This window comes from Elephantulus edwardii, unplaced genomic scaffold (assembly GCF_000299155.1).
Source record: "Elephantulus edwardii isolate Elephantulus edwardi_28Jun2011 unplaced genomic scaffold, EleEdw1.0 scaffold00239, whole genome shotgun sequence".
NCBI classification, from domain to species: domain Eukaryota; kingdom Metazoa; phylum Chordata; class Mammalia; order Macroscelidea; family Macroscelididae; genus Elephantulus; species Elephantulus edwardii.
In genome coordinates, this window is record NW_006399989.1 from 2,235,617 (window position 1) to 2,250,137 (window position 14,521).

At 43.8% G+C, this 14,521-nt stretch overlaps 1 protein-coding gene across 3 annotated transcripts in view; it reads left to right on the forward strand.

The window, feature by feature from the left end:
- Window positions 1–10,071, forward strand: part of IQSEC2 (IQ motif and Sec7 domain 2) — a 358,697-nt gene extending 348,626 nt beyond the window's left edge. For 2 of the 3 annotated variants that reach the window (XM_006898888.1, XM_006898889.1), the window contains 7 exons: window positions 1,739–1,878; window positions 2,637–2,762; window positions 4,686–4,785; window positions 5,591–5,752; window positions 7,738–7,911; window positions 8,368–8,417; window positions 9,003–9,968. In XM_006898888.1, the coding sequence (XP_006898950.1) occupies window positions 1,739–1,878; window positions 2,637–2,762; window positions 4,686–4,785; window positions 5,591–5,752; window positions 7,738–7,911; window positions 8,368–8,417; window positions 9,003–9,968 (1,718 nt within the window). Of the gene's footprint in view, window positions 1–1,738; window positions 1,879–2,636; window positions 2,763–4,685; window positions 4,786–5,590; window positions 5,753–7,737; window positions 7,912–8,367; window positions 8,418–9,002 lie in introns of all 3 variants that reach the window. The other variant, XM_006898890.1, reaches the window with a different exon arrangement.
- Window positions 10,072–14,521: the final 4,450 nt, after the last annotated feature.

Here is a 14,521-nt window from a genome sequence, read left to right on the forward strand (position 1 = left end):
ATATAAGTCCCTTATCTGATATGTTATTACCGAATACTTTTTCCCAGTCAGTGGCTTCCCTTTTTACCCTACTGGAGAAGTTTTTGGATGTGCAACATTTCTTTTAATCACGTAAAACGGATTAATATTGATAGATATTTTTAGTCTTTTTTTACCCCTCATGCTGTACATGTAGATGCTGCTCTTTTCACTTGCCACAAGAATGTTTTCGTGTCACTGACATTTTTATAAACATTAAGTTTTTAATGACTGTGTATTATTTTATTAAATGGATATATTATAGTTTACTTAACTGTACTTCTATTGTTAGAATGTAGGCTATTTCAAATATTTCTCTATCAAAAAATGATACTTCATGAACATACCTATATGTAAATCCTTGTGCATATTTATGATTAATTCCTCAGGATAGATTTCTAGAAGAGGAACCATTGAGTAACAACATTTAGACTTCTTCCAAATTACCTTTCAAAATAGTTATGCTAATACACGTGCCTACTTCCTTTCACTCACACTAACATTGAGTATTATTATTTAAAATGATTTTTGCTAATTGTTGTTTTCATTGTTATGTGCTGTCAAGTAGCCTGAGACTCATAGTGACCCTATGTACAATAGCTCTGAAGCCAGCCCTGTTCTGAGCCAATCTCAATGACTCTGATACACCTACCTTCATTACTGTATCAATCCACATCATGCGGGGTCTTCCTCTCCTGTGCTGTCCCTCTATCCTTCCGAGCATGATGTCCTTCTCCAAGGGTCAGTCCCTTCTGGCGACATGCCCACAGTATGTGAGATGGAACTTCAAAATTTGCTAATTAGAGATATAAAAAAATTTAATTGTTTTAGTCAGTGTGTTTTGAGTTGTTTAGACAAAATCCCAACCTCAAGAAAGAAAGCAATTGGCTATTTTGCTGAAGGGTATCTTATTGGGCCCTGATCCTGACTGAAAGATATAAGGGGTCCATTCCTTTCAATAGGGAGTTCTGTGGCATAGTCTGTAGTAGGTTGTGCTGCTAATCCAAAAGTGATGACAGTTCGAATCCACCAGCTGCTGCAGGAGAAAGATAGGCAGTTTCTTCCAGTGTAATTTACAACCACCAAAACCCAGCTGGAGGCAATGGGTTTTTTCCATTTACTCCCACCAGTATTGACCATTATCATAGCCCATGACTGCATGTGTTTGATCCTCCCTTGCCCTGATCCTTTACAGTGTTCATTGTCTGTACATTTTATTTCTGCTCTTCCCATCCCCACCGTACTCCTCAGTTACTCTCCTATTTTCACAGTAGAAATCTTATGCAGTATTTGTCATTTTATGACTGAGTTATTTCACTTGATGTAATACACCCTAGATTCTCCCATGCTGAGTAGCATTTACATATGATTTTAAGTGTCAATGTTCTTTAGTGCTGTTTACTATTGTATGAATGTACTACAGTTTCTGTATTCTGTATTCATTTGTTTGTTGGGAGACTACAGACATTCTTCTTACAAAAAGGGACCAGTCTAGTGGTAAGAAGATGTGCTGCAATCCCAAAGGTGTGCAGTTCAAATCCACCAGCTGTTCCAAAGGAGAAGGATGGACAATTTCCTCCCATGTTATTTACTGCCTATGGAAACCCACTGAAGGGTCACCTATGGGTTTGTTCTAACTCAAAGCACACAAAACCCAACATGACTGTGTGCGGCTATTACCACTAGATGTGATAAATCCCTGTGTTGTCCCCAAACCTAGGAGTTGACAATGGTGAAGATATTCCTCGAGATCTCCTGGTTGGTATCTACCAACGTATCCAGGGTCGTGAACTGAGGACCAATGATGACCATGTGTCCCAGGTGCAGGCTGTGGAGCGCATGATTGTGGGCAAGAAACCAGTAAGTGCCTTCAGAACTTAACCAAAGAAACAGGATTCTAATCTGCCTCTGCCACTGTTTGGAAAGTCTTTGCACTTTTCTGGGTTCCCTTCACTTGTCAAATGGAGTGTATGATAATGCAAGGTTGTGGTGTCTATTAAGCGAGGTGCACTTAAGCATTTAGCACATTATGTTGCAAAGCGCATAGTTAGTGCAGTATAAATATCAGCATCCTCCCACGTCAGCTTTTGCTTGACCATCTCTAGTGAGGAGCCAAACTATAAAAAAAGCAAGAACACATGATAGTCATCCAGTGAGCAAAAATTTACAGATGCCTTTCTACTGAACTTGACATTTCACTACATACCAGACAGAAATGTGAATCTGGCATGGTGCCTGTCTTTAATAGTGCTTATAAACCAGTAGGGGTGTCAGACAAAATACATATAATAGCTCTGCCTTATATTTTAGTTAAAGAGAGCACAAAAGAGGGGTCATTTCTAGCATGAGGTAATCAGGAAACACTTACTGGAAAAGATAGTATTAGAACTGGACATTGAAGGGAAGGTGCAATGTGGCTACATAGAGATGGCCAAGAAAGGTATTCCAAACAAAGAGGACTACACTGGGACAAAGACAAGGCAGCAGAAACACAGACCTCAATATTTTATATTCTTATATCTAAGAGACAATAATATATATCAGAGATAAACTTCATTTTGCTGTTGAATGTCAAGATGGGCTAGCCTGCTAACATCTATTTCTTCATGCCTATATAGGTCCTGTCTCTCCCTCACCGACGACTGGTTTGCTGCTGCCAGCTCTATGAGGTGCCAGATCCAAACCGCCCCCAGAGGCTAGGTTTGCATCAGCGAGAGGTCTTCCTCTTCAATGATCTCCTCGTGGTAGGAGCACTGTGAGGGAGGAGAAGAAAAGGAGATGATAAGTTTGGACTCTGGGTCTAGTGTGAATCATGTTAACATTGGTGGGAGGAGGGATAGTGCATGAGGTTCTCTACATGTGATCTATGTGATCTTGGGCAAGACACAGACCTTCTCTACCCCTCCTCTTCCTCAAATATCCATTTGGAGGTAATGACAGCCACCCAGGGGAAAAAAATGTGAGAAGCAGGGACATTACATATTTACAATCTCAGAAGTGGTAGGAAATGTCCCTGTCCACATCAACAGGCCAAAGGGTTGGGTAGAAGGAGGTAAATATATGTGACCCATGTTTGTCTGAAACTTTTGAGCCATTAAGAAGCTTGAATGAGTCTTTAAAAAGCTCATCATCAGATGCCCCTCTCCAAGGGATAGGATATTTAGGAATCTGTAGGCTGGAAGGGAATATCTGGGTTGCCTGTTTAACTTCCTTTCCAGAGCAAGAATGAGCATCTTAGATAGTCTCTTGCTTATATGACTATGCAGATAGAAAGCTCCCTGTTTCCAAGGCAGCATGTTTCCTTATCATACATACATGCTAAAATTTGTCTCAGTGAGTTTAGAGAGAAAGTGCCTTGTCTCTACTCTAAAATGACTCTTCAGGATCTGAGGAGTAGCAATTCTGCCCCTTCTTGGTTTTCTCTCCTTTAGAGCAAGATTTCTCAATCTTGGCACTATTGATGCTGGGGACAACTGTTCTTGGGACCTGTGCATTGTAGGAGATTTATCAGCACCCTGTGTTTATCTATTAGATGCCATTTGCTGTTGTTATATACCCCTAAGTTGAAACCTATCTATAACTGACTCTCCTTCAGGTTTTCAGAGGCAGTAACTTGCACAGGAAGAGAATGCCCAATATTCTCCTGTGGAGTAGCTTGTGGGTTTGAACCTCAAACCTTTTCTTTGGCAGCACAATTCTTTACTAAGCCAGCAGAGTTTCCTTAGCTGCCAGTCGCACTCCAAAAGTCTCCAGGCATTGTTGAATGTTCCCTAAGAGGCAAAATCATGTCCTATTGAGAATCACCACTTTAGATAAGCACCTGTAAAACTCTCTCTGGGCCTCAATTTCCTCCTCTGTGAAACAGGACTAATTCCTACCTTATAAGGTTGTCATGAGGATTAAGTAAATGAGAAGTACCTGACTTACATAAATTCCTATTATTTGTTTAAACATCTACTGCATACTGACAGCTTTGTGCACTAGTGCTAGGTACTGAGTACACACAAATGAATCAGACACAGATTCTGTTTTCAAGGAGCTAACAGTCCAAAGGATCTAAAAAAATGTCCTGTATACTGTAACCATCCTGAATTAAAATATCTTTGCTTTTAAGAACTACTTGCAAACTATTTGCAATCTATGTTAGTTGATTCCAGGGTTCTGAAGTATTTGATGACGACCTTAGGTTTTTGAGAATAAGATTAGCTGTTCAGCAGAGACTTACCTTTATGTGCTAGATCCACTAAGGGTAGGTGAAGGACATTAAAACTAGATCCCTGTCTTTACACTCTCATTGCAGCAGGAGGCAATCATATCTCAAAGTGCTACCATATATCTGCTCTGGAAACTCAAACAAAAAGAAAAAAAATGAATAAAACAAAACACCATCAGTGTGAGGTGTTAGTGCAGGCTTCCTAGAAAGAGCAGTGTTCAGTTAATTCTTGTAAAAATCTTAAATACCTGTTGTGCATCATTCTTACATCAAACTTAAATTTTTCTCCTATCTTCCCCAGCCTGCTCCATAAGCTTCAGTTCTGCCCAACTTGTGAATATGTGTGTTCATGTGTCCATTAATGGGGGTGAGAGAGGAGGGAGGATATTGAAATTAGTTAACATGTAAGAATTTCCCACCCCAAACCCTTGTCTTTTCCCTATCCCTCCCAAAGGTCACCAAAATTTTCCAGAAGAAGAAGATCTTGGTGACATACAGCTTTCGTCAGTCCTTTCCCCTCGTGGAAATGCACATGCAGCTCTTCCAGAATTCATGTGAGTCCCTTCTTGAATCCTTGCCACCCTAAAGTTTATGTAATGGCCCCCATGCTCATCCTTTATCCATATCAGCCTCCCATGGCTGCTCCTTTTATCCATTCCAGCCTCTAGCTTTTAGAGTCTTTTACAACCGGGATAGGGAGTCCCTGGGTGGCACAAATTGTTAAGTGCTGGGCTACTAACCCATCCAGAGGTACCTAGGAAGAAAGTCCTAGTAATCTTCTTCTGAAAAGTCATAACCTTGAAAGCCCTCTGAAATAGTTCTGCTCTGCACACATGAGGTCACCTTAGTCAGTTCACCTTAGTCACTGAATCAACTTAGTCAGAACTAGTAGTGGTACTAGTAAGGTTTCCAAAGCACTTCCTTTGTCCTAGGATGAAGGGCAGGCCAGAGCAGAGAATTGCTTGGGTCTAACCTCTGAGTCTTGTGGAGAACCCGAGTGCATGTGTTCTCTAGAGGGTGGAGAAACTAAAGATATCACGCTATGACTTGGAGAACTGAGCCAGGAAAAGCTTTTTTGGAGGAGGGGGTGACATTTTGGGCAGCAAACACAATATCAGCATAGGCAGAGATGTAAGGGTCAGGGTTTCTAGCAAACAGCATAGAATTCAGTTAGGCTTTACAACATAGAGTAGGGACAAAGAGGAATCATTGAAATTTCTTGAGCAGAAAAGATACATGATCAGTATTGGACATCAGAGAAATAGTGGGTTACCTAATAAGTCACTCAGTATTCACTTATGAGTTGCTTCAATCCTGACAGAGGTTTCCAACCTATCCTGCTACTTCCTTTCTCCACAGATTATCAGTTTGGGATCAAGTTACTGTCTGCAGTACCTGGTGGGGAGCGAAAGGTTCTCATCATCTTCAATGCTCCTAGCCTGCAGGACCGGCTGCGTTTCACATCTGACCTACGAGAGTCCATTGCTGAGGTGCAGGAGATGGAGAAGTATCGTGTAGAGTGTGAGTAGCCCAGCCACACCTCCTTTCCCCTTTCTTAATAATATTGCTCCACAGAAACCAAGAAGCCTGCCTTTGAGGATCTCAGAGTTGAAAGTTAGCTTGTACAACCTTCTTACATTCGTTCTAGCTGCTACTTGAATACTTTTAATAACAAAGGATTTATTATTTCTCAACCTCAGTTTATTATTTCATGCCCTAATTATGAGCCAGTTCTTTCATTGAAAGATAGCAGGGAGAAGAATCAGAGTATTGGAGATTGAACTCTATTTTCAGATCCCAGATACACTATCTGAGTAAACTCAGAGAAGCTACTTAACTCTCTGAGCCCCGGTTACTTCATATATAAAACAGGAATTGTAAAATCTTTTTCTCAAAAAAAGTACTCTTTTAAAAAATATTTTATTGATTTTCATATAATAATACCTTTATTGTATGTTTCATCCATATTAATTGTGTTTTATACAATCTTTCATTTACATTTTGTTTCATACAATCATTCCTATACATTCTATTTTACATTCTTTTTTATACTAGTTTATTTACAAAATTCAAATACATAGTTTTTCATACCAATTCCTTCCCATTTCCCTCACTCCCAAACCCATCAAATTGTGCAACCTCATGATTGATCCTCCCCACCTGCACATTCTCACCCCTCTGCTTCCACTCTCCACCCCCTTGGATCCACATACTCATTCTACAATAATGGTTTTATACAGTATTTGTTTTTATGGGACTGAGTTAGTTCACTCTGCATAATGTTCTCCAGTCCCTCCCAAGTTAGGTAGTAATTTACAAAATCATTGCACCTGCATGCTGCATAGTAGTCCATTGTGTGAATTTACCATAATTTCTACAACCACTGTGGAAGGCAGTTTGGTGCTTCCTCAGAAAGCTGAACATAGAAATTCCATATGACCCAGATATTCCAGTGCTTGGAATACACCCCAAGAAAATGAGAACTGAGGCACAAATAGAGACTTGTATACCAGTGTTCATAATAGACTTATTCATCCTCACAAGAATAAGGAAACAATCCAGATGTCCAACCCAAAAGTACTCTTGACCTCTTTAGAGAGATGGGATTATAAAGCCAGAGAGTACAAACTCCAGAGTCAGACAAACCTGTTTCCAGAATGTCAACTCCACCTTGTTCAGCTGTATGACACTAAGCAAGCTCTATTTCTCTGATTCTGTTTCTTCCTTTGAAAAATGATAATGGTTGCCTCAAAACTATTGTGAGACTTGAGAGAGATGAAGTATGTATATAGCACCCAGCTTACTGCCAACACACAATAGAGAATTCAATCCCTACCAATTTCCTGCTCCTTTTCTTCCAGGAGTCTCGCTGCTCTAGAGCAAGGTATTGGAAAACTGAGTGTGCTCTAGAAAGACTGCTTTTTTGCCATAGGCCACAGGGGCCTCTCTGCCCCTCCAGTGAACCATCTTCTGGGAAGCTCTTTGTTAAAAGATAAGGGCGTTGCAACAATGAATGACTGGAAACCCTTAGTCTCTGTAAACTTTCATTAAAATTAATTTTAAAAAGAAAACAAAGGGAAGTGTTAATAGCTAACAGCACTAATACCATGTTATCTCTCTTGTAGCTGTATTTTCTTTCCAGTAATTAAACCTGTTTTAATGATTTTTTTAAAAAAGAATACAAATAAAATGAACTTGTTGACAGTTTTTTAAAAAAGACAAGGACGTTTGGGGAAATGAGGCTGAGAAAGGGCAAAGGAGGGCAGAAATGAGGATGAAAGGAAAGGTGAAGAAGCAGGAAGAATATGAATAGAAGGGGTAAAAGGAAGATTGAATAAGAGGATATGGTGTGAGAGCCTCAGAGGCTTGTGGAAAAACATTTGTTGCATTTCAGAAGGCCTAGGAAACAGAGGGAATGAAGAGTAAGGTCTCTGGAGTGCTAGGGTCAGGTGAAGTCTCATTCCTGTTTCTGACCTTTGCTCTCTGTCTTCCTCACTGCCACCCAGCGGAGCTAGAGAAGCAGAAAGGTATGATGAGGCCTAATGCTTCACAGCCTGGAGGGGCTAAAGACTCAATGAATGGGACACTGGTTCGCAGTAGCCTGGAGGACACTTATGGGGCAGGCGATGGGCTCAAACGGGGTGCCCTCAGCAGTTCTCTGCGAGATCTCTCTGAGGCAGGTAAGTTTTCTAGACCCCTGACCAAGATGGGAAGATGTGGGACTGGGCATCCTCTTGCCTCCTATCATTGACCACCAGCCTTCCCTCAACCTGGTAGGCATAGATACCCTGCCTTCATCCAGAATCCTGGGTACTGTGCCACAGGGGCCTGGTAGCCAGGTCAGAACAGGTGGAGCCCAGGGTTTGGGTCAAAGATTGTGAAGTGGGGCCACAGTCTTAGCCCCTCTCTCTTGCTGCTCCTCCTCTTTTACCTCTTCTCTCTCTCCTGTACCACCTCTTCTCCATCTTTTCCTCCTTTCTCCTTCTTCTCCCCATCTCCCCCTCTTCAATGGGGGAAAGGGATAATGGGGTATCTATCCCTGGGAGGGACCCAGGCCTGGTGCCAGCTCTGGAGCCCAGCAGGGCAGGAAGGGAGGGTTGCTGCTCTGACGCTGGGCTCCTTGCTTGTGGGTGCAGGGAAGCGGGGGCGGCGTAACAGCGTGGGATCGCTGGACAGCACCATCGAAGTAAGTGCCAGCTCTTGCCCTACTCGTCCTCTGCATGAGCCCTGCCCCAGCTGTGGATCCCTAGAGGAAGAGGGGACCTGTTGCTTCCTTCCCCCTTCCATGCTGGGAACTGTGTGGCTGCCTCTCCCAGCCAACCATTCTTTCCATCTGTCCTCAACTCTGTCCTTACTCTGCCTGTCTCTTGGTCTGTCTTCCACTCTCCCATGCCCCCTCTTACCCAAGAAAAGACTCTGAGTAGTGATGCTCTTGGAGTTGGGCCATAAAAAGTTCTTACCTTCTAATATTGCTCTTTGACCCTGAGCAAGCCATTCTGCCTCTCTGGGCCTAACATTTTCCCTGCCTGCATTATGAGGGTAATAAGGAGGTAATAATACTAATTCTTCCTCTCCCGGATGAGGCTCAGATAGGATAGTGAATGTGACAGTAGAGCTTTGCAAGGTGGGAAGCCCCATATACAAGTATAGAACTTATTATGATTAAAAAGTTCTGTCTCCCTAGCTCCAACCCTCAGGGATGGGGTGGAGTTTAGGGTTGGGGGTTTAGGACATCTAGGCTGGACTGACTTCTACCCCTCCCCCCTTCCAGGGGTCTGTTATTAGCAGTCCACGCCCTCACCAGAGGATGCCACCTCCACCCCCACCCCCGCCGCCAGAGGAGTACAAGAGCCAGAGGCCCGTCTCCAACTCCTCATCCTTCCTGGGCTCCCTATTTGGAAGCAAGCGGGGCAAGGGGCCCTTCCAGATGCCACCACCGCCAACAGGCCAGCCCTCTGCCTCCTCTTCATCTGCTTCTTCCACCCACCACCACCACCACCACCATCACCATGGTCATAGCCATGGTGGCCTGGGGGTGCTTCCTGATGGGCAGTCCAAGCTCCAGGCCCTGCATGCCCAATATTGCCAAGGACCAGGCCCTGCCCCACCCCCTTACCTCCCACCCCAGCAGCCCCCTCTACCCCCACCTCCTCAGCAACCTCCACCCCTACCCCAGTTGAGCTCCATTCCACCACCTCCTGCTTCAGCCCCACCTGTGGGGCCACATCGCCACTTCCATGCACATGGTCCAGTCCCAGGCCCCCAGCACTACACCTTGGGCCGGCCAGGCAGGGCTCCCAGACGAGGGACTGGAGGACACCCTCAGTTTGTTCCACATGGCCGCCACCCTCTACACCAGCCCACATCCCCATTGCCCCTGTACAGTCCTGCCCCTCAGCACCCTCCAGCCCACAAACAGGGCCCCAAGCACTTCATCTTCACTCACCACCCACAGATGATGCCAACAGCTGGGGCAGCTGGAGGACCTGGATCTCGTCCACCAGGAGGCTCTTACTCTCACCCTCATCACCCCCAGTCACCGTTGTCTCCACACTCACCCATCCCACCCCACCCCTCTTACCCACCTCTGCCCCCACCCTCACCCCACACCCCACACTCACCCTTGCCACCCACCTCCCCCCATGGACCACTGCACGCCTCTGGGCCCCCTGGTACAGCCAACCCACCCACTGCGAACCCCAAGGCCAAACCAAGTCGGATCAGCACAGTGGTCTAATGAATAGATAGAGAGAGCTGGGACCCAGGAGGGCCTGGGGAAAAACCATAGAGGAGGGTTCTTATCTTGTTTCCTCAGTTTTCCCAAAATATACATACACATATAGAATTGTCTTCCTTTCCTTTTCCTCCCTGTCTCGGAACACTCTTCCTTTCATCCCCACAGTATAGTCATCATGGAGTTTCTTCCAGATTTGAGGACCCACTGCTACTTAAAACCTGGACCCAGGGCCAACTAGTTCTGGGGAGTAGTGAGGATCTTCCAGAGATCTTCTCTCTCCTTTTCTTCTCTTCCCCTTTTCTCTAGAGGTTTGACTGGGAGATCTCACACATCCAGGGCCAATACAAATTCCCTTTCAGCTCTGGCTGACATGTGAGGCTAGGAGAGAGCTCTGTACAGCTGTGGACTTGGTCCTCTCTCTGACCTCAGTGCCTGGCCACACATTTTCATGTGTCTTTTTGCCTGTTGGAGGACATACACTGCCAATGCACTGATAAGTGGAACTCTGCTTATGCTGGCCCTCAGATGGGGCAATGCCTTCTCACTGGTAGGCCCTAGCCCCATCCTCTTCAGCTTCAGAATCTTGCCTCTCCCCATAATGTTTTTATCCTGATCTACATCCAGACAGGTTGGGGGGGCAGGTGAGAAGGGCACTGCCTTCCCTCACCCATACTGCATGCCCCTCATCCCTTACATCTACCCTGCCTACAACTGAAGACAATGCACTTTATAAATACTGCCCACATACACCTCGCTGGGGCAGGATACCCAGCATCAGCCCTGGGGAGAGAGGCTCCTAGAGGGTCATTATGAACTCAAGATGTCCTTCCTGAGGCAGAGATTGAAGCCATCAGAGCTGAGGCTGAGAGCCAAGATGTCAGAATCTTTCTGTTCATCAAAATCTCTGCTGCCTCTCCAGCCCTGTTTATTTATTATAAATATATTTTTACAAGTCCAAGCTGCTCTTCTTACCCTGCATATTCAGCCCCTTCTCAGCTCCTGCTTACTTCTGCCCTCTCTAACATGAGCTGCAGTACATACATACAGGCAGACATGACTATATGAAGGGCCAGCAACTCCAGGGCCTGGGAGCAAGGGAGGGTGGCAGTGGGAGGGACTATATGGAGAGGAGCTGGGTTTCAGACATTGTCTTTTTTTCCTCTTTGTATATAAGAATGTATATTTGATGCCTCATAAAAGACCTTGTGCCCACCTCCCGCCTCTGCCTCCTACTTGTGTCCCCTTCCCCCACTGTAGAGTCCTAGGAAAAAGAAGTCTTAACTCAAGAAAGTGTTGTGCTAATGGTAGAAGTTCAGGTAACTGAGTAAGACAAAAGTATTTTGGTTGAGTTGAAAGTGGAGGTGAGGGATTTTTTCACTATTTCACTTCATAAAGAGTTTGCATGACAGTGACAAAGTATGGACTTTGGAGTTGATCCAATTAAAATCCTGGGTTTTCCACTCTCTAGGGTGATTTTAATCTGTGGCCCTCAGGCCTGGTTTTAATTGTTTTTGGTCAAACTTTCTTCTAAGTGGTATAGCACTGGTCTGTCCATTTGCTGTACAGAGGTAACTCATGGTTGCTGTGATGCTAAACACTGTGACACTGATGTGTGATAATGGTTACCCATGGTGAACAGTGTTTTGTGGAGCTCCCCAAATAAAACAAGCTTGGAAGCAGGAGTGGCATCCACTTCAGAAAAGGATTGCCTCATGAAATTCTGTGAACTTGGAGAAACAATGAAAGTTATACAAGTGTTCAGGTCTTTTGTTCATAGAGTCGTCTATGACTCAACAGCACTTAACAACAACAACAACAGGAATATTAATTGAGTCACAGTTTCCTCAATTTAAAACTGAAGATGATAATCCTCTGCCACATGGTACCATGTAGCTCCATGGAGTAATGAAAGTGAGTCAGCCTACTGAGTAGGTGCTCAACAAGTTAGTTCCTTTATCTTCCTATGATAAGTTCAGTGCTTTATTCTACTCTATCCTCACCCTTCATGTTTCTGGCCTTGCTTTTCCCTCCACAATTTTGGAATTGAGGGAGCAAGGATGGCTTGATTCAGGAAGGCACAGGTCTAGAAATAATATAAGGCTCTACAAATATACAATATGATATATATATCTCAACTTCTTTTTGTTTACAGAAGATGAGAAAAGGCCAGAGAAGATAAAGGCCTTTTCCTAAAGCCACAAAGCAAGTCAGCAGGAATAGGATTTGTTGACCTCTAGCCCATGATTCTTTTCAACTTCAACCTCCCCTAAATTGCCTCCCTGTGAAATGTACATATTTCTAGCACCATTGTTGTCATTACTGACAGCCATTGCTGTCAGTATAGCACAGGAGAGCAAAGCAATATCTCTAGGTTAAGGTCATCAGGGTTCTCAGAAACAGCACTCAGCAAATATTTTTACTGCCTTCCTAGAATCTGGAGTGATCTTGAAGACACAATCATTTTAACGGCCCTATGCTTTAGCAACTCTGACGAATGTGCTTTCTTACTCATGTGCACATTAAAACACAATCCCAGAATGGTAGCTAGCAAAAATAGCAGCTGGGACCATCAAAGTATTTAGTGCCTCCTCAAAAGCCAGAACTTAGGCACAAAGAACCTGGAATCAATCCTGACTAGTGTATCTGTCTTCCTTGATAGTAACCTGATAGTAACTCTCTCTTTTAACCTCATTTTGACACTGGATTTATCTTCTCAAAGCTCAGTTTTCAGCAGTCAAATCCTAAACCAGTGACTTGACTTTGACACCTAGCCCTTCAGAGCCTGGCCTGTGTAAAAACAGTATAATATCTGGTAGCGCAGTTTTAACAAATGCTTGTGAAGTGTTTACCCCTGTCAGACACACAGTAAGCTATTATTGGCAACATACAGAAACGTAAACTCTTTGTTGGGACTTTGAAGGCGCCCCATCTATGTCCCAAGCCTTTCTCTGTAGTCCTCTGGTTCTTTGCCTATACTTTGCCAATACTTTCCCTAAAGATGCCTTATTTTCCAAACTGATTATTATTACCTGCATTTTTCTCCCTGCCATACTTCTTCCAATATCTTTGATAAATAGTTTCCATTCTTGCAAGATGAATTAAAAGACTTGTTCTTTACCCTGTTCTATTCATCAATCAATTCTTGAAAATCCTTCATTGCATTGCTTATCATCCTTACCAGGCCACAAATGCCTTGAGAGTGACATGGTCTGAACAGTGCAGGAGAGGAAGACCCCAGATAACATAGATTGACACAGTAACTTGGGTAATGGGGGAAGGTATGTCACAGTCAGTGAGACTGGCTCAAGATTGGGCAGGGTTCAGAGCTATGTGTCATAGATGACTCAATGGCACATAACAACAATTCAGTACTGTCTAGGGAGCTCTGGTGGCATAGTCCCTAGGGAGTTGCTCTACTAATCCAGAAGTGGTGTCTCTGTTCCAGTTCAAATCCACCAGTGGCTCCACAAGAGAAAGATGGGAAATCCTCTCCAAAGCAATTTACAGCCTCCAAAAACCCACTGGAGGGTCAGCTATGTGTCAGTTGTGACTCATTGTGCTCATACAATGCCTAGTGCAGCACAGATGCCACTAAGATTTTGTTGGCTGAATAACTGAATCATTCCTTCTAAGCTAATCTTAAAGTAAGGTATCTTTGTGTTGGTTGATGCTGTATACCAGCTTTAGGGCCCCTCTGGAACCTCTTATGCTTAGACTGTTAAAAGAAAAAACAAATATGTCTTGGAGAGTGTGGCCAGGGTGTTCTTTGGAAGCAAAGATAGTGAAACTCCATCTATCATATTTTGGGCAACTTGTTAGGAGGAGCTGTCATTGGAGAGGGACATTATGCTTGGAAAGGTGGAGGATCAGCACAAGAGAGGAAGAACCTCAACAAGGTGGACTGACATGATGACTGTACAATGGGATCAAGAATATCAGAGATGATTAGGATGGCACAAGATAGGGAAAGTTTTGGATCTGTTGTTCGTAGTATGACGATGAGCACAGTCAACTTCATGGCACATAACATTTTTTCTCTTGAATATATTCCCAGTTCTAGGTTGTCCCTACCCTGTTATCACTGTTTCTTTGAGGGCTCATCATCCATATTGTGCAGGGTTAGTTAAATTCATCACCTTTTCATGTCTTTAAAAACCTGAGGACAAGCCCATTTGCTATCCTCATATCAAAGATTCTACTGTTAATGTGTCTGAGACAAAGACCATAGAATCTCATAGTTCTTGTCCTTGTCCTAGATTGGTGGTGTTTAATAGATCTTCCTTGAAATGTAAATGTTCCAATAAAATAGAGGAAGCTCTTATGGCCTAGTGTCAAGAAGCTGTGCTGCAATCCTGAAGGCATGCAGTGTGAGCCACCAGCCACTCTGCTTGGGGGAAGGATGGGCAGTCACCTCCTATGCAATTAACTGCCTCTGAACACATTCCAGAGGGTCAGCTATGGGTCAGTTCCGATTCTCTGGTACACAATAACAGCAACCATATATAGCTCTGGTGGTGTAGTCCATAGAGATTTGTCATGCTAATCCAAAGATG